At 36.1% G+C, this 19,311-nt stretch overlaps 1 protein-coding gene across 3 annotated transcripts in view; it reads left to right on the top strand.

The window, feature by feature from the left end:
• The window catches only part of ZZZ3 (zinc finger ZZ-type containing 3), a 63,040-nt gene that overhangs the window by 39,903 nt on the left and 3,826 nt on the right, over positions 1–19,311 (top strand). For 2 of the 3 annotated variants that reach the window (XM_086617196.1, XM_086617197.1), the window contains exons 4-11: positions 5,094–5,232; positions 6,625–6,772; positions 6,855–6,973; positions 7,289–7,360; positions 7,541–7,642; positions 9,139–9,234; positions 13,583–13,735; positions 18,487–18,621. In XM_086617196.1, coding sequence (XP_086473322.1) covers positions 5,094–5,232; positions 6,625–6,772; positions 6,855–6,973; positions 7,289–7,360; positions 7,541–7,642; positions 9,139–9,234; positions 13,583–13,735; positions 18,487–18,621 — 964 coding nt within the window. The remainder of the gene's footprint in view (positions 1–5,093; positions 5,233–6,624; positions 6,773–6,854; positions 6,974–7,288; positions 7,361–7,540; positions 7,643–9,138; positions 9,235–13,582; positions 13,736–18,486; positions 18,622–19,311) is intronic. The other variant, XM_086617198.1, reaches the window with a different exon arrangement.

The following is a 19,311-nucleotide window of genomic DNA, read 5'->3' on the forward strand; positions in this document are numbered from 1 at the left end:
ATTATGTAAGGTTGAAAAAGATGAAATAAGGACTAAACTTTGGCCTAGCAAGGACCTTCTGTTTATTTTCATTTGAGGGGACAGCACATGTAATACTGCTGTTCCCAAGTCTCTAGCTTGAAAGATGAGAGAATGCATTTTAAGTATGTTGGAATATTAGATAAGAGAAGTCCAAGAAATAGTGCATGGTAGTATTTTGAGATACCTTTTGCTAATTTCAAGTTTGTGTGCAAGTTTACTTTGAATAAAGACATTTAAGATGAAAATTCTGTTTTTATGAATAAGAGCATTGGCAGAAATTTTTCTTATGTGTTCTTAAATGAGTGTTAGGACTTTGCAGGGGGCTTGTCTTCAGAGGAGGCTTGGCAGTTTTGTGGTGTTTGGTGAATGTTGCCAACAGTCACTTTTATGTCTGCCCCTTACATTGTCCAACAGGACAAAACTGAAGCTTCACACTTACTGCAATTTGACTGAAAAGCTACACTAATTAATTTTATTCCATCCACTAATTTGAATTAGCTACCTAAAAGTTAAAATCTTCATTTTGTGGTATCGGCTTCTCATCACTCATTCACTAAATGTTTGAAGTACGGTACATTATTGTGTTGAAGGGAGGAGAAACCTTCAGAAACCACAGAGCGACTAGCCTCCGTGACTGAATGACTCTTATTGTAATACTGAAATGAATTTATTTAAAAATACTGAATGACATGGCCTCTTGTACAGGCTAGTGTTAAGTCATTTAGTATAAAAAAATAAGAGTAAGCTTAAGAAACATGCTATTCCTAAGGCAGATGGACTCCAAATATATGTAGTGCTTTCTAAAGCTTGTTGTTAGTTCCTGATGCAAAGAAAATAAAATCTGTGATGTAACTGGGTACTTAGATCTGGAAACTTAAATAGTGTTATCACAGGATGCAAAGAATGAGAGGGGGAAAAAAGGCATTTTGAAAGTAGATCTCAGAAAACTGGATAAAATTGGAAATGGGTCTCATTAAGCTACTAGCTACACTATTTTCAAGCTTTATCACAAACAAGAGAGCAGGCTGCTGTGTCCCTAACCACTATTAGAACAAGGATCATGGAAATTAATTGTGTAATAACTAACTGCTTATGGTTGGACTTCCAGAAATATGGCTCTGCCTCGTGGTAATTATTTTAAGGAGCAATCTAGAAGAGTGGAGTAGCTGTCACTGCGGCAGAACTGAATCAGCAAGAATCTCAGCTCATCAGTATCAATCCTTAAGAAGTGGCTTTCCTTTTTTAAATATTGGTTGCTCAAAACCCCATTTCAATCAAGAATTTTCAGCATCAGTTTCTATACTATACTGAATTATTCAAGTGTTCATCTGGAAGATTCGTCGCAATTAACATTATTTAAGAAATTACAAGAATGTTTCAATACTGGGATTGTGGAAATGTAGAATTACGTTCTGTAGAAGGAAAGTTTTCCTTCTACAAAGAAAAACTGGTTCAGGTTTTGTATGTGTTAACAGTTTAGTAATTAGAACTGAGAAAAGTGTAACTTCAGTCATTGCAGGGGATATGGCTGACTGAGAGTTTACTCAAATTATGCATTTTTAGCTGTATGAGTTTGTTTTGTTTTGGCAGAGGATATGAGCTAATTTTTCTTGGTAATTCCTCACAGATCTTTCAGAGAAAATTATATAACATAATTTAGACATGGTTGCTCTTTTACTGCCTCATTGAAGGATGGAGCCAGTTTTACAGCAGACCAGTAAGTCAGGTTCCAGTTACTTTCCTTTTACCTTCATTAGGCTTTTTCACTTCTGGAGAACGTTAGCGCAATTGCAGAAGGTAGTTTGAATCATAGTTGTTGTGCTTATTTACAAAGAACCTTGGAAAATGGATAGAAAAATTGCTAGCCTCTTCTTTTTTTTGTTGCTTTTTAATAGTCTTGGAAATTATGCACACAGTGTCTCTTGGTTAATGCCGCAGAAGTTTTACGTTACTGTTTGAGACTAAGAAGCCGGAAAAGACAGAGAAGAGCCTTGGAGAAAGTGCTCAACGTGTGTAGTGTTATTAGGCTTACTGCTTTTTCAGAGAAATACTTGGCTTTGTTACTGTCATGTAGGGCCAGAGAACCAAAAGCCTGTACAAACCTGTGAAAACAGTAGTGGTTCAAAACGTAAAAGAACATAGGCAGGCATATTATAATAGAGTCAGTTAAAGAGTCGTGCTGGAGTTTAAAAGAACATGCAGTGTTTTAGAAGAGTATGCAGTACTGCAGCAAATCTGAAGTACCTGAATATGGAATATGCAAACTATATATTTCAGGATTAGTATTTTCAATTTTTTCTTGGCAAAATAAGACCCCAAAATGCACATTTCCATGAGTTTCAATACTTGTGATATTCGCTTGATAAAATTGCACTCTTATGGCTGGGTTTCAGAGTATATTCATTCATTAAAACTGAATATGAAGGTTAAAGTAAATAGCTCCAAGTTAATACACTTCTTTAGTGGAGGAGGTACAAAAAAATGCTGGGAAATCTTTTTGTCTGAACAGTTTGCTCAAAATCTCCTTTTTCTATCTTGAATTATTTCATGATAATAGTGCTATATAGCCACAGATCAACATCACATAACATATTTTTGAATGATCCTAAAAGTCTCTTAATATTTTACATATTTCTGTGAAGACCAGAGATACTATTTCTGACCATTTATCTTCAAGTCCATAATCACTTCAGTGAGGTCATATGAATGTTTTAACAAGGGACGTAATTTGAGTTCAATATTCTTGTTTTGTTTGTTTTTTCTCTCCTAACGTAATTTCTTATCTTTCCAGTTGGACTTAATTATTTAAGGCCACCTCGTTAAGATTATTTCTTCCCGCACTTTACGCATGCAAATCACAGTTAAATTAGAACTTCATCTAATCACCAACATTTGGTTTCTTTTTTTCTTCTATGTATGTAAATGTTTTAAATGCAATTATTATCTTTCAATTTCATTTGGAAAAGCAATCATTTAAATACAATTTGAATAAATGAAGTAAAATGGCTTAAAAAAGGAAAGGCAGGTATTTAACATCTTAGGTGCAAATTTTTGTGTATGCTGCTGAGCCTGTTACTGTGACTAGAGTTAACCCCGGAGTTTTGTATAGATGTTTGGCACCTGCTGATACAAAAAGGCTTTCTGTTGTCCAGGTTAAATCATCGCCCCAGACACCGTTAAGGTCTTCTGTGTTGTTACAGCTGCATCTACATCAAACACCTTAGCAGCCTGCCTGTGTTTCATTTCTCTGGAGCATGCAAGGCAGGCTTCTGCATCAGCAGTGCTGTCAGTCCACCTGAGCATGGACAGAGGTCGCCTAGCGCAAAGCTAGGCAGTCATCAGGTGCTGTTTGTAAAATCTGTGTGAAGATCTTAGTTCCACATATGATGATTCCTGTAAGCCTGTAACAATCGGAACTTTGGTATTGTCCCAGGCCACCTGTGATGTGCTGTCACTACTTTTGTAAGTTATTTCTGAAGTTCGTTTTTCACGTGTTTAAGAATAGACCCCTTAATTATCTTGCTTTATGCAAAGTTACTTAGTTTCGAAGAAACTGGAGGGCTTTTCCAGTAATGAAAATATTCCACTACTGTTCCAATATTAATGACCTATTTAACAAGCATTTTAAGTCTTTCTTGCCTATAAACCTGAATATATGCAGACAAATAAGTTAATAATAGAACTGTATCCTACTGTTTTTAAACAAGCTTGATATTTTAGTTTCAAACTTATGTTTCAAATTTATGTTTTCAAAAGACATAAGCGTTTGAGTAGAAAGAAAATTACCCCTTTTCATGGGGACGAATTAGTTTAATGTCTAGGTAGAAGCTTAAATATGTGATGATATGAAGCCTGATTTTGCCTGGGGGCTGTTTACTTCCCTCTGCTTAGAGCCTTAACCAATTACCAGTGCAGTCAATTGAAAAACTTGCATTAGCTCAGTAACCTGAGGATCTTTTCTGTAATACATATGGAATTCACCATGTTAGGCTTGATTTTGTTTTAGCAATAAGGGAATAGAAAGAAAATTTACTGAAATACTGTAGTAGTGAATAGATCTTAACCTGATTTTAGTATAGCTTAGATTGCGTTTTGTGCTGTACTAAAATACAGTTGTAATGTTAAATGTCAGAACACATTTCCCTGAAAAAAAATTGATACATAATAATTTACAACAACAGGGGCCCTGGGTAACTACGTGTTTCAGAAATTGAAGTGGACAGCTGTAACTTTAAAGCTAATTAAAGGTATTGAATGTAGTTACCCATTTTTAAAAGGCTGTGTTAACGATATTGTATGATTTCCTGACTGAGTTAGTGTGATAGAAAACAGTTTGGGAAGCATACATTATTGGATACAGGTATGTTAGTCAACATCAGTGACTCTCAATTGTATCTATTAAACAGACAATCAAAATTGTGTGTCAATCTGGAATGGCAGGTTTGAGGGAATGCTGACATTTTCATTCAACTTCTGTATTCTTAGAAGAATCTGTTTTGTATGTATTTTGCAAATGACTTATTCCTTGGTTTATTGTTACGTTTCATAAATGATTGTCGTATTCTGCTCTAAGGTGAGGCTTCTATGAAATGTTTAGATTTAGTTTCTAAGCCATTCCTGTCTGCCCTGTGTGTGGTTGAGCAAAATGTTAAAATTCTGTGCTAGTCATTTGTATTGGGATAGAAGGAAGCTGATTTTGAAGTGGAAGAGAAATTGGGTCATTTTGGTTGGTTGGTTAGTTTTTAACTTTTTAAGTAAAGCTGGTTGGTCATAGCTATTGAGAATATGAATAGGTTGTCCCTGATACCATATTGTTTTAGAGAGTATAGAGTTTACATTTAAAGGAAATCACTGGGAGACATATAATTTTTTTTTAAATGGGTTGATATAAATTCATCTACTACTGAAAATAGATTTAGGTTTTTATATAATTCAGTAAAAATGTCCATGAACTGTTTTCGATAAGCTATGAAAGCTGGTAGATACTAGTAGAAAACCATGGCTAGTATTTAGATGGGGTTGTGTCACTTCTAAAGACAAATTTAGTGAGATGTTTTCCTTTGTCTCTGTAGTTATCAGAGACTGTTACAGACGATTGCTGTACTCGAGGCTCAACGTACTCAAGCAGTTCAAGACCTTGAAAGTTTAGGCAGACACCAGAGAGAAGCACTGAAAGATCCTATTGGATTTGTGGAAAGGCTCCAAAAGAAGGTATTTCAATGGGCTTTTCTGAAGTCTTACTCTGATATATTCTTTTTAATAACTAGTAATTCATCGTCTGTAGAAATCAGAGAATTCCATATATAGAACGCGTAAACATGATGAGTTTTAAATCCTTTATCTGCTGAGCAATAATAGCCTTTTGTTTTCTTATTAAATCTGTAAGACATAGGTCTTCAATGATTTTATTAGATATGCTTTCTTTCCTTTTTTTGGTATGTAGAAATGTAATCTTTAAATTTCTAATTGTGATGTAGGTATTTTAAGATAACCTGAAATCTACAGGTGGCTGGAGGTAATTCATAGTAAGGCATCAGATAAGAATCATAACTTTTTTCTTTAGAAAAATCAAGTGTTGTGCTATGAGTGAATTTGATAGGGTACTTTTTAAAGAGCGGGAAATGCAGTTCATAGCCTAAAACCAAAATGAACACTAGAAAACATACCTGAATTCTGGATATCATAGTAGAAAATTGTCTGATGGAGGAGAATTAATTTTGGTAAGGAAACATTTTCTTTCCAAGCCTTTTTTTTTTTTAAATAGTAACAAAGATACTCAAAAAATGTTTAATACTTGACTTTCTTGCTGCCACGTCTGCCAGTGATAAACACGCTTGCCCTTCTGGTCTGGTAGCAACATGTTGTATTTCAGTGAAGAATGAAGTAGGTATTTTATGGTGCTCTTTTCCTACATTTGTGGAGACTTAGGTTTAAAGAGAACTCTGATATATTGGTTTCAGATACATGATGAAATAGTGTTGCATTTGCATTTGATAATAGTTGTATTGGGAAATACTAATGATAGTTGAAAGTATCTGGTGTATTTTTGCCTCCAGACCAAAGGAACGGTACTCTTAAGGTTGACCTTTAAATAAAGCGGTGAGCTTTGCAACAGCTGTGTTCTAGGCAGAAGACAGCAAAGTCAGTGTAAAATGTACATTAATTTCTTGGGTGGGAGGAGTTTAGGTCTATCAGATGTCAAAACTCTAAATCTTATAGTTTCCTGTGTTAAGAAAGGTACAGATCCTGGGCAAAAGAGTATGTTTAAACAAAATAAGAGACAGATAGACAGCAACAGGATATTGAAGTGAGAAACACCTGATTTCAACTGCAAAATACAGGCTTTGAAGTTTTACGCTCAATAAGCCATCATTGACCGTGCCGCTGCATATTTTATATGCACTGTTGTGTATTACTCTTGAAAGATATCTTCTTAAAAAGACTGTGTGCTGCATAGCACTTCGAAAATTCTGATTTTGAATTCTGCTGCTAGCTAAAAAGCAATATCAGATTTTCATAACTTTTCAGTTTGTAGTTTTGTGTTTGGATATACAGTGATTGCATTAAACATTGCTTTTCACTTTTCATTCTTGTTTTTTTCAGGTCGATATGGGTCTTCCATATCCTCAGAGAGTTGTTCAGCTCCCTGAGATTGCCTGGGACCAATACACCACTAGCCTCGGAAACTTTGAGAGAGAATTCAAAAACCGAAAACGTAACAGTAGGAGAGTGAAGCTAATTTTTGACAAAGGTAAAAGGCAAGTGGGCATACGTTACAAGAAAGAAATGACCAGTGTGGAGGTTTAATAATTCCTTCTTTGTGTTGCTTACAGTAGGTATACCTGCAAGACCAAAAAGTCCTTTGGATTCCAAGAAGGATGGAGAGTCTGTTTCGTACTCTGTCTTGCCTTTAAGCGATGGTCCAGAAGGTTCTGCAAACAGTCGTCCACAGGTAGTTGTTACAAAAGGAAACATAAAATTTTATAGAAGAGTAGTTTTTGAAATTTTTTCTTTCTCTGTTTTAATATGAGTATGTGGATAATCTTAACTGTCACTTCAGATGTTAATGTTGGTGATGACATTGCATTCATGTACTCAAATCAGAGAACTTATTTTTGTTTAGGCAAGTTTTATTTCAAACTTTCATGTGTTTATTTGATTTGGTTTTGGTTTTGGTTTACTTAGGTAGGAAGAGGGTTAAAATCAAGTTATCCTAACTGTACTTTTTCTAAACACATATTCCATTTTGTATACTGTATTTGAGCAGATGATAAGAGGGCGACTTTGCGATGAGACCAAACCTGAAACTTTTAACCAGCTGTGGACTGTAGAGGAACAGGTAATGGGAAGCTCTTCCATTTTGTAGCTGTGGTAACATATGTGAGAATAAAGGCAAATTATATAATAATGTTTAAAGCACTTAGAAGTTCAGAGTCACATGTGTGTAGGGACATGTCTTTTGACAACTCATGCCTGTACTGGGAAAGATGTATTCATTTATTTTTCCCTGTTGATTTAGAAAAAACTTGAGCAATTGCTTTTGAAGTATCCACCAGAGGAAGTGGAGTCCCGACGGTGGCAGAAGATAGCTGATGAACTGGGAAATAGAACAGCAAAGCAGGTAACAAGTAAAACACTTTGAGAAGTAATCCTTTTCCTTCACTTTTTTTTCTTAAAAAAACTTTTTAGGAAGGCACTTATAAAGAGTTTATATACAGGTTTCTTTTCAACACTTCAGTCATTTATTTCTAATTTGATGTTTTTTTTCTGTCAAAACCCCCACATTTCACAAACTGAGGAATTAAAAAAGAGGGTTTATTTTTTATAGTGTTCATAATTAAAGTAATAAAACTTACTTTAGTAGAAAAGAATTTGACTGCTTGGGCATTGTTCGAGTGCTTATGCTGTGATAGTAGTGATATCAGTCACTACATCGTAACAGGTGGTACAGATTCACAGAAGATTTATTCGTAGATGCCTTTTTTTTTTTTTTAAATAACAATAAAGAAAATCCAGTATCTTTTCAATAATCACTTACCTTTTCTTAAAAATGTTAACAGTAGGACCTGCATTGCGCTAACAATGCGACTCTTGTTCTAGATCTCAAATACAGAATTTTAAAAGTGCCCTAAAGCCCATGAGAAAGCTATCAGACCTAGCTGTTCATTAGATTTTGACAGCATGCATTTAATTCTGTGTAACAAGCATAGTGACACCCACTGTTCTCAGACTGAGTTACATTGGAGTGCTGAATTTGCTGCACCTCAATACTATAGAATGGGCAGACCTGTGAGTACTTACAGGCAGAAGAATTAGTTCTGTACTGGGACTGAGATCACAGAAGAACACAGACGTGGAGACATGGAGTATTTCTGCATCTGACTTGCTGGGATTTTCCCCTAAAATGACATAATTTCTTCATTTTCAGCAGAAGTAAAAAATGCTGATGTTTCGTGTTTACAGTATTTTAATTTCTCCTATTTTGGTTGTGTGCTTTCAGGTAAAAGTATATTGAAGTATTTCAATATACAAGATTACCTCATATGATATGTATCTTCAAGGCCAGGTTGGATGGGGCCTTGAGCAACCTGATCTGGTAGAAGGTGTCCCTGCCCATGGCTGGAGGGTCGGAACTAAATAATCTTTAAGATCCTTTCCAACCCAAACCATTCTGTGATTCTGTGGTACTTCCAGGTACATTTTTTCCGTACCTGAAAACATTAAAATAGATACTTACTTATTTCATAAATAAAACGTCGATGTACTTTCTGTATGCTAACTGCGTAATTTATCTGGCATTGTTAAGAAAGAGTAAGTTTAGCTTCAGCAGGTAACAAACTAGTAAAATTCTTTCTTTTCTGTCACAGTTTTTGCTAGATTTCCTGTGTAATTTTAAACAATGATAGTTTTTTTTTTTTCTCTGAAAGCCTGCAAAGTGTCTGGATATACTACAAATGCAGCATTGCAAGACAGTGGTTAGAGTAGTGGTCACAAAGTAGAAAATAAGGATTTCTTGTCCTTATATGCTGAGCCAATGTAGCAATGCTGGCAAAACTTTGAAGCGAAAGCCTGTTCTATTTCATCTGACATTTAATTATTGCATGTTGTTTTTTCTAGGTTGCCAGTAGAGTGCAAAAGTATTTTATTAAACTGACTAAAGCTGGTATTCCAGTTCCAGGAAGAACTCCAAACTTGTATTTATATTCCAAAAAGGTGAGACAATAATACAGCAGAAATTCCTTATTTCTATTGGCATTTATGTGCACATTGAGTTAAAATCATTAATATTTTCAATAGGTTTAAGTCCTGATTAGTGCTTTCTTACTAACTAGTTCCTCCTTGCATGTATTTCTTATTTAATAATCTTTTTCTTTTGCCATTAGTACTGTAGAGCGAGTTGGGTGTTATTCTAGTTTCTCATCAACACCTGTTAATTACATCTCTGTTGAATAGTCTCAAGGACATGAAGTGTCAGAAAAGAGAACATAGCAGTCAGATTGCAGGCTGAACAGGGTCTTGGGGTACTTTTTGCCATTTGTAAGTTTACTGTAATTGATCTGGAAGAGGATAATGAGAACCTTGTTGGAAGAGGATACGGAGCCCTATAAATCATATTATACAGTCATCTTGTAATTAACAAAAACAGACATTTGTGTATAACTGAGCATACTGAACGAGCACAAGCATAGGCTTAAGACTGATATGTCATGTTTTATTTTAGTTTCCAACATATATGATAATTAAAATAGAATGGTCATATAAATGACCATTAAAACACAGTGCTTTACCTGATGTTGGAATGAATGAGAGAAGAATATGGTCCTGAGAAATCTTTTTAATATGCAAAAGAAAATACTAGATTTCTGTGCAGACCAGTCATATATTTGGATTTAAATGTTGTGGTACTCTTGGGTACTAATGAAGATCCTAGATATTTGAAGAGGGCAATCTCGGGTTTTGTGTGGGTTTCATTTGTTATGTTTGGGTTTTTTTGTTGCTGTTGTGTTTACAAAAGTTCTTTAAAACCTATTGCAATGGCATTTAGTAGAGTAACATTATTTTTTTTGCATCCAGGTGTCCATGATGTTTTCTGATTAAGAATAGAGTAAGCTTTACATCGATTCTGCAAAAAGGCAAATTTGCAGATTTAGTCCCTTGAAAGGCTGAGAACAAAAGTTATTGCCAGAGTGGCCTGATAGAAAGATCTGCCACAGTTCATCTCTGATGATTTAAAATGCTACACACTCTCAGTTGTCTCCTAGCATTCTCTGAAGTTACTGCAAACCATAAATGCTGTGTCAGAGGCTTTCCGGTTTGCCATCCATCACGGTAGTGCCAGGGCAGGATTTTAATCTACTATTCTGCTCTATAAACAGAGGCAGAGAAGGTGCAGACATGACTGTCTGCTGCCTTGTCTATTGGAAAAGTACTTTCTAGCAAGAGAATCAAAAAAACAGCTGGAAACATTGATGCCTTAAATACTGTGGTAAGATTCATCCATCAGAACTCTAAATTACTTGCGCAGTTTACCATCCTGTGGGGCTAATTTCAAAAGGGGTTGAAAATTTAGTTCTGAAAATAACAGTCCTTTGAGTTCTTTATGTCACGTTACCATTTTAAATGCCCTTAGTCACGTGTCTTTTTTTCTTTCCTCTTAGTTTTATTTGGAAAGACTGTTATTACAGAATGTGAGCAGTGCTGCCCGGCAGCAGATAACTGTATATGACCAATAGTGAGAATACTTAATCAGTACACGTGTGACATTTTAACCATATCATGCACTAATTTGAACAGTGAAACGAAAAGTTCTTTAATCCCACTGCTCTGCGTACAAACACAGTAAAACCAAGAGTGAAACATATTTTCAATAAAATTCTTAACGTTCTCATACTGCAATGGTAATGCTACCATCCTACAGATTTTTCTTAAGCTTATATGTAGAACAAATCTACTACTTACGTCTGTTTTCACACTGTAATTCATATCCTTATTACCAGGTCATAAGAGAAAGGTCATTGTGCCCTGGTTTGTATTAAGGTAGCATCTCTGTTTTATATTTGTATCCCATGTAAGAAATACAGCAGATGAAAAAAAATCAAATAGCATACGTGGGGGAATTGAGCTCTCAGTCTGCTAATACAGCTGTCTACTTAGAGCACATATTGACAGCGCTGTGCCAGGCTGTAGCTATTCCCAAGTCTCCAATGGAGATAACAGAATGTGACAGAAAGGAAATGCAAAGTGTATTAGAAGTCTGGGTCATGTTTATGCTGTGCTCGTCCTTATTTCGATACTGAGTGTGCACATACGCTGTAAACTATGTATCTGCTTTATTGCCAATAATAGAAGTATGAAATTTGGATGCTGATACTTAAAGCACATATCTATAGGAGAATAAAAAAACAGATATATTTAATGTAAGTAATCATGTCAAAATGGATACTTCACAAGAAGGTTCTTGCATTTCTCCATGGGGATTGCCCAGGGTGCTTTTTTTAAATAGCTACTGGGGAGGTGAGAAGCCTTGTCAGTTCTTGAACATCTTGTTGAAGTTGCTGTGTATATCTCCTTATATGACATAATATTTCTTCTGATAAGTGATGCAGGAAATGAAACAAGATGCATCAGTTTATTTTCCTGTATAACCATTATCTGCTACTGGTGAAAATAAAACTGAATCAGAGATTTAGTACTCTAGTATTCAGTTTTTCAATTACGGCTTATCGTTTTCAATTTAATGCTTGTGTAATATTATGAGTGCACCTGCTTTTAAGCTTAATCCAGAAGATACATTTCCCACAGGAAAAATTATTTTTTAACTATCTGCTTATATGTAGTGTTTTAGTTCATTCTTCACCAGAAGTAGAATGGTGTTAAAAAGAGAATTCAAATGCTCAGTTAAATTTCTAGGTCGTAACTGTGTGCATAGCAGTGCTACTATTTAAGCATAGACACAGTTTTTCTTTCTTAATTTCCAGATCTAGTATTGAATGCGGATCTGTTTTCTGTTAACAGAAAATTTAAACCACTGTGTCAGCTCAAGCTGAAATACTGTCTAACCTTATAAATGGAAATATTTTGGAGGGGTTGAAATCTTAAAGGAAAACAGAAAAGCAGAAAACCGCAGGAAGTCAGTGATCGTAAGGCAGAAGGTGGAATAATTCAACAATGGATAGTACATTAGTCTTAGAACAAAATGTTCATTTTTATTTTGTGCACTGTAGTTCTTCTGCAGATCTGAGGTAGCAGCTTCCAATCGTTACTACAGACTTTCTCTCTACCCATAAGAGTGAATGGAGCTAGTCTCAATTCCTTGTTATACTTCTCTCGGCATAGCTGCATTCCATCTAAGATAATTTGTGTGATCTTTGCCTTTACTTTTTAAGCTGTGCACACCTGTAAAATAATGATAGATCCCTCTTTAGAGGTTGGATCCCTCTTTAGAGGTAAAGGTTGTATTATAGTATTGCAGGTTTGTAACTGATGCAGAGACCTTTGGGATAAAAAGTCTTGCATAAAAAGAGAAATATTAACTTTTGTAAATATTCCTTATGTTTTATCTGTATGGCAGAAGCTAGACACAGTGTAAGACAATCCTCTCTTTTAAAAAAAGAGTGTTAAAAAACACTCTTCATACTTCCAGTTTTTGATTCACACTGTTTTCTTCAAATTGAGGAATGTAAGATTTGACGTTTAAAGTGTCAAAATGCTGGTCTGGAAAGTAGCTAAGTAAAAAGTTGAGTCAGTTTCATTCACCCTAAATTCTTCTTTTTTGATATTTAATATTCTTCCATGGGGAATAGATAATAGGGACTGCATGCCTTTAAGTAGTCTATTTTAAAACTGCCATGCGTTCTACACCTTCAGACAGCATTAAAGTTGAAAGGTTTTAGATATATACTAATGGAGTAATTTATCTCATCTAACATTTTTTAGCTTCCTTTTCCAGTCAGTGGCAATGAAAAAGAACCTGCAGAGAGCAATTCCTTCTGACTCTTAGAAAGCTCTTTTAATGTGGAATGAATTGGCTCTTCACCTTGGACTAGGAAAGAAATCTGGACATTTAGCCTAGAGTTGGATTTTCTAAGGCACAAATTAATACAAGAAGTTGATGATAAGTGTCAAGCACGTTCTGGTCTCTTGGATCTTGGACCTGTGCAAAACTACTTTGTTTAGTCTCACACTCACATGATTCATGACTCTTGGAAGTCTTTTTAATATTTTTGTACTTTGGTTCTACGTCTTCAAAATTGTAAAAGGTTTTTTTTCTGTTGTTGTCAGTCTCATCAATTTAGATGGTAGGGCTTTTATGGCAAGGGCTCTTTTTTTACCTCATTCTTACTGAAAATGTGTTGCACTGTTCATCTGATTACACTTGTTGTGGGGGAGAAAAAGTCCGGCTGTATGAGGCTCTCATAGTGGAAGCTTAAGTAAAAACAATTGGAAAGATGATAGACTGTTTAGCGCAAAAGAGCGTGTTTCTGGCAAGGTTTTATCGATGAAGATTACTTAAATAATAGCCAAGGAATGTTTTTTAAAATATATCATTTTTTCACTGTAGTCATCAAGTAGACGGCAGCATCCTTTAAATAAACATCTTTTCAAACCTTCAACTTTCATGACATCTCATGAACCTCCAGTTTATATGGATGAAGATGATGACAGATCCAGTTTTCATAGCCATATGGATACTGCAGCAGAAGAGGAAGTATCGGTATGTCATTTGAATCAGTCAGAGCATGTTTGGCTTACTGTCATTTTAACCTTGTTTAATGAATAATATGAGGATTAAGCATCTTTGCCATAAAATAAATATCATCAAGTAAATATTAAATTGTGGTAAGATTCATGAGCCATTTTGAATTATAAACACGTCATTAATATAAAGGCCTCCAGTTGCAGATCATTTAGACTAAATCTGAAAGGAAGTATGTAAAAGAAGTAATAAACAGTTTTGTCTTGAAACAGCTCTAAAAAGTTTTAGTTGCACGTTTTCAAAAAGTGATCTGATGAGATGAGTTTGAAAATCATATAAACTATATAGTTTTAATTCTGGTTAAAGATGTGTTTTAGAAAAGTTACATAGAGCTCTGGTAAAATTTGAATGCTGTTGATGTCATTGCTTCTCTGGCTGAATTAATTACAGATTTTTTTTTTCAAATCTACTTCAAAGCGTGAACTAACAGACTGAGTTGTCAATCAGCAAGCGAATTTATGTTTTTTTAGTGGCAAATTCTAGTAGACATCCTAACCCAATGTATTACATCATGTAGTGTTCCACTTTACTAATTTATCACATGCAATAATCCTAAAAGAGTTTAGACATATGTCTTTCCCACTACCATACAGAATGATAGAATCATAGAGGGACTGTATTCTACCACTAGCACTGAGCAAGTTTCACCGCTGATGTGAATCACTTTGGCTTTACTGTGCTTAGACTGAAGAATGTGACTTGTTAATTTTATTTTATTTTGTGAGCCTAGTGACATCTTGCGTGTGAAAAGCTTGGTGCATAACAGAAGTATTAAGGCCACTCAGTATAAGTCCATTCATTTTCTTTATTGACTTCTTTTACATACACTGCATAATCTTCCTTAAATTATTAAATTTGCTTATCAGTTGCTCAGTCTTAGATCCTGTCTTCACTCATGTTCTGAATTCTCTCTCTGATGGTCTTTCAGTTCATCTACAGACGTTCCTGATAACTTTGCATATAGCAATAAGAACCTTAAAAGGCCTGCAAAGAAAAATGCATATTAGAAAAGATGCAGATTACTATTATTTATCTCAAACTTTTGTTAAGCAAGCATTCTTTTGTTCTGTATTGTGTTTAAAGACATGTTTTCTAACAGTTCTTAATATTTTCCTAAAACGTTTTGGTTTTGCCATGGTGTGCTAACTCTAATAAATATGGGCACCATAAATCAACTGGGATTTATTTCAGTTTGGGTAGAACTTGCTGTTTTATGTTTTTCCAGTGATAATGGTGGACTTGTGCCGCCTCCTTTTTTTTTTTTTTTTTTTTTAATTCACCTTAATCTTTTCTTTCTTTGCTGGTGCAGCATTTCCAGATGGATATATTTCTGGCTTGCAATTATGTAGAAAGACACAGGTGAGCTCAGTTAGCAAAAAGATCCCCACTATCAGTGCAAAATAGAAGCAGTTTGGAAGAAAAAAGGGATCCTAATCTATATTCAGAATGAATGTACAGAATTCTGTTCTAATGTTAAAAGTCAGGTCTGTTAGTGACATTCACTGTCTTGGAGAAAAATACTTTGCATCAGCACAGTGGAGAAGAGATTCAGTGTAGGAAGAAAATTATAGGAAAGGTTTTCTTTGACTTCTTTACAGTGGAAGTACCAGGTGCTGTTCCCTTGTAAAGACAAAAGATTTTTGCCTGGATATTACCATTGAGTTTGACTGGCATAACTGTTCCTGAAAAATTGTTTTAGTATAACTGAGTTATTCCCAGTTCAATACCCTCTATTCCCAACAGAGTGAATTTACTTTTCAGTTATAATTACTTCATTTTGTGAGTAGTCTAATTATTCTAGAATATGACTACTTACTATTCCGGAATGAAGCGTTCACACAGGGAGCTATTATAGCATAGCTTATTCAATATACAGTTATTTTGAGCCAGGCAGTTTTTCTCAGAAAAACTTTTGAGATTTGCACAGAAGGCGAATCCCTGTTTTATATTAGGAGAATGTAGCTTATAAACAATTTAATCATGTCATTTGACCTTAATTTTTCTGGACATTTGCAGTCTAGTCCTTTATACAGATTCATAACTATAATTAAATAATTCATAAGGCCTTTAGAAATTTAACACTAAAGAGCAAGCCTCTTTCCCTCACTTCCTTTAATAAAATTACTAAATAATACAGATTCTTCAATCTTCACCGATTCATTAAAAAAAATTGAAATTATGTTTGCAGGCTACATTAGAAGAATTTTTATTACTTTCTTGTAGTTGTTTTCCATAACTGAATGTTCCTATCAATATAGGATCTGAAAACTGCTCTACATCAATAAAGACTTTTCGTCTTTGAAAACAGCTGACATCTACCAAGTACAGCTGCTACATTTAAATAGCCATCTTGAAAAGGGCATCTGAATTAGAATGAGAGTTTCTGTCTTCTCATAACATAGAGATCGTCAACCTTTGTTGAAGACAATTGGATGAGAAAAAACAGAAATGGTGTGTCTTTCTTTTTGAAGAGAGAACCGTTGTAAATCTCTGGCAAAGTTGTATGCACCGGCCTGTAGGGAGACAAACTTATTCATAATCTAGGAAAAGTAGCAATCTATTTTCTTAAGCTATTAAGAGACAGCATGAAGTAAAGGGATGAAGGAGTTGGATAACTCTGAAACTTCTACTCTTCCAGTCATGGAAAGTTGCTTCTCATCACTTTTTATTCTTACAGGTAAAGGTGAGAATTTAATACTGTTAAGATTGACTGTCTTCAAATAAGAAATATAATGTGTATAATGGAAGCTTGATACTGCCTTGATTTATGGGTCTTTTAAAATCTGACTTTGTGCAAAAATTCTTAAAATGGTAAAAAGGTTTTGGGTGTGTCGTGGTTTTAGGCTGATCCAGCAACTAAAACTCACACAGTCTCTCCTTCTCCAATAAAGTAGAGAGGAGAGGAAAAAAAAAACAAAAGGACTGAGGGTTGAGGCAAGAACAGAGGGAGCACCCACCAACCATGGTCCTGGGCAAAACAGGCAGCGCTTTTTCTCAAAGCAAAACAGTTTATTAATGATTACTTAGAAGGACAAAGGGAAATAAAAACCGATTACTTGAGAGGACAGAAAGAAACAAAACCAGATCTTAAAACCGACACCTTCCCCCCCCCCCCCCCCTTCCTTTTCCTCCCGGCTCTACCTCCTCCCCCCAGCAGCACAGGGGGCAGGGACTGGGGGAGTGCAGGTCAGTTCATTCCATGCTGTTACTGCTGCTTCTTTCTTAAAGGAGAAGGAGTCCTTACACCCTTTTCCCCTGCTCCAATGGATCCCCTACCCACGAGGAAAAATCCACAAATTTCTCCAACGTGAGTCCAGCCCACTGGAAACAATCCTTCCCCACAGATTGCTCCGGTGTGGGCTATACCACAGTCTCGGGTACTTAGGGAGCTGTAGCCACTCGCTCCAGCGTGGGTCGTCACGAAGACTCCAGATGCCTCTCTGCCTTGCCGTGCCCCCAACACGACCATCCTCGGGCTCAGGCATCTTCTCCCCACGGGCTGCGAGTGGGTCGCTGCTCCACCGAGGCCGTCCTGGTTGCAGGGGGGCAGCCTGCTATCTCACCATCAGCCGCAGGGGAAACTCGGCTCCGGCACACCTCCTCCCGCTCCATCCTCACTGACCTGCTGTCGATGCAGCTGTTTCTCTCAGATCTCGGTCCTCTCCAGGTGAACTCAGCCCAGTGGGCACCCTGGGAGTGGGGTGCCCCCGAGTTCCCCAGCTGGCTCCGCCGCCGCCATTCTCCGTGGGCGGCGCCGGCCCGACGCAGGCAGCGGCCCGGCCGGGAGCCAGGGAGCGGGGGCAGTGCCCTCCTCCCTTCTCTGGTCGATCCTGGGCGAAGCACCTTTTCCAGTTCCCTTGTCCTGACTTAAATAGGGCAATTCGCAGAGGCGCCCTATTGGCTCAACCCCGAGGGGGATGGCAGTCTGATCCGGTGGCCAGAACTAAGCCTAACCCGGATCCAAAACCAGGGAGGTCGCAGGGAGCAAAATCCCTCTCCTGCCACCAGAACCACCCCCCCCCCTCCACATCAAACTATGACAGGGTGTTACTTGTTTTATATTTTCACAGCTTTGAAAGTACTTCAGAACAGTGATCGTAACTATCCATAGAATAGCATTCCATCCCATTCCACAGAATAGTGAAGAGAAAGATCAATTAGCTTGATAAAACTGACCTGAAATTTCAGTTCTCAAGTATAATATCTGTTGCCAAGTATTTAAATAAACTAGCTTTGTCTTTAACAACAGCTAAGTCTTCTACTGCAGCTGCGATTTTGCCCGCAGTGTATGGACAAGTGGATTAAATGCAACTTGCAGTTAGGCATCTAAGATGAGAAAAAACCTAGGAATTAAAGTTAGGCACTGCTCTGTCCTTTATACTGTAGCTAAGCTTTTTACCAGAAGATACTGGTTTGTAGGATAAAGTGTTTTTTTGTTTTAATGCAAATAATAAAGTATAAATAATACAAAATAAAATGTAAGTTAACTGTATGTGTGCTGTATTGTGCTATGTTTTTAAAAGTAATTTCCCAGTATGTTTCTTAGTTTGAGAAAATGCTGGCAATATATTCTAAGATCATTAATCATTCATTGTGATTTATGGAATATATGTCTTACTAGTTATTATATTCCTGAAGTAAAGAATGTGTCTATTTTTGGTTTTTTTAACCGTGTTTTTCTCTTTTTTTTTTTTTTTTACCATGAACAGGATGAAGAGAGTATTCCAATAACATATCGAGAGCTACCCGAATACAAAGAACTGTTAGAGTTTAAAAAATTGAAGAAACAGAAACTCCAGCAGATGCATGCAGAAAGTGGATTTGTGCAGCATGTGGGATTCAAGGTGAGTTAAAGAGATGTTTTTCTGCTGCTCAGTGGATTGTAGAAGTTTTCAAAGATAACATGGTTTGGATTTCCTGAAAAGGCTTTGTTTAGTATAGCAAGTTCTGTTCCTTAGTTCTTGTTCACTGTGTCTGCTTTCCCTCATTTTCCTGGGTAAAAACAACCCAAGTAATTCGCTCTTTCCGATAGCTCAGGTTTCACTGAATACTGATATACAAAAATTATTAATACGGTCTTTTCCTCATTCACATTATGAAAATACAGCTTGTTAAATCATTGTACAATTCCATTTGACACTACACTCTGTTTTGACAATGATTCATTGATGATAATTCTCTGATTATGAATTTGGAGTCATTTTGGCTCCACTCAAGGCCAAAGAAGGGACAAAGATTTTGAATGAGAACAGTAATAATTTGCTTTGTAGCAACTTCCCAATCCTATCAAGTAATAACTCACAGAAGTTGAAGCAAGGACATGAAACAATGGTTACGTGAAATTAAGATAATAAACATTAAGTTAAACCAATTTATTGTCTCAGTACCAACCATTAATAAGCAATATGAAAGAAAAAGCATTATCTAAATTACATTTTCTGGTTTGCAAGGGATTTTCTGTGTAACTGGTAGCTATATTGGAACTATTTCTTCACCTTGTTTAGTCTTATGCATCTAGATTTATTTTCTAATAC

This window comes from Tauraco erythrolophus, chromosome 10 (assembly GCF_009769465.1).
Source record: "Tauraco erythrolophus isolate bTauEry1 chromosome 10, bTauEry1.pri, whole genome shotgun sequence".
In the NCBI taxonomy this organism is placed as follows: domain Eukaryota; kingdom Metazoa; phylum Chordata; class Aves; order Musophagiformes; family Musophagidae; genus Tauraco; species Tauraco erythrolophus.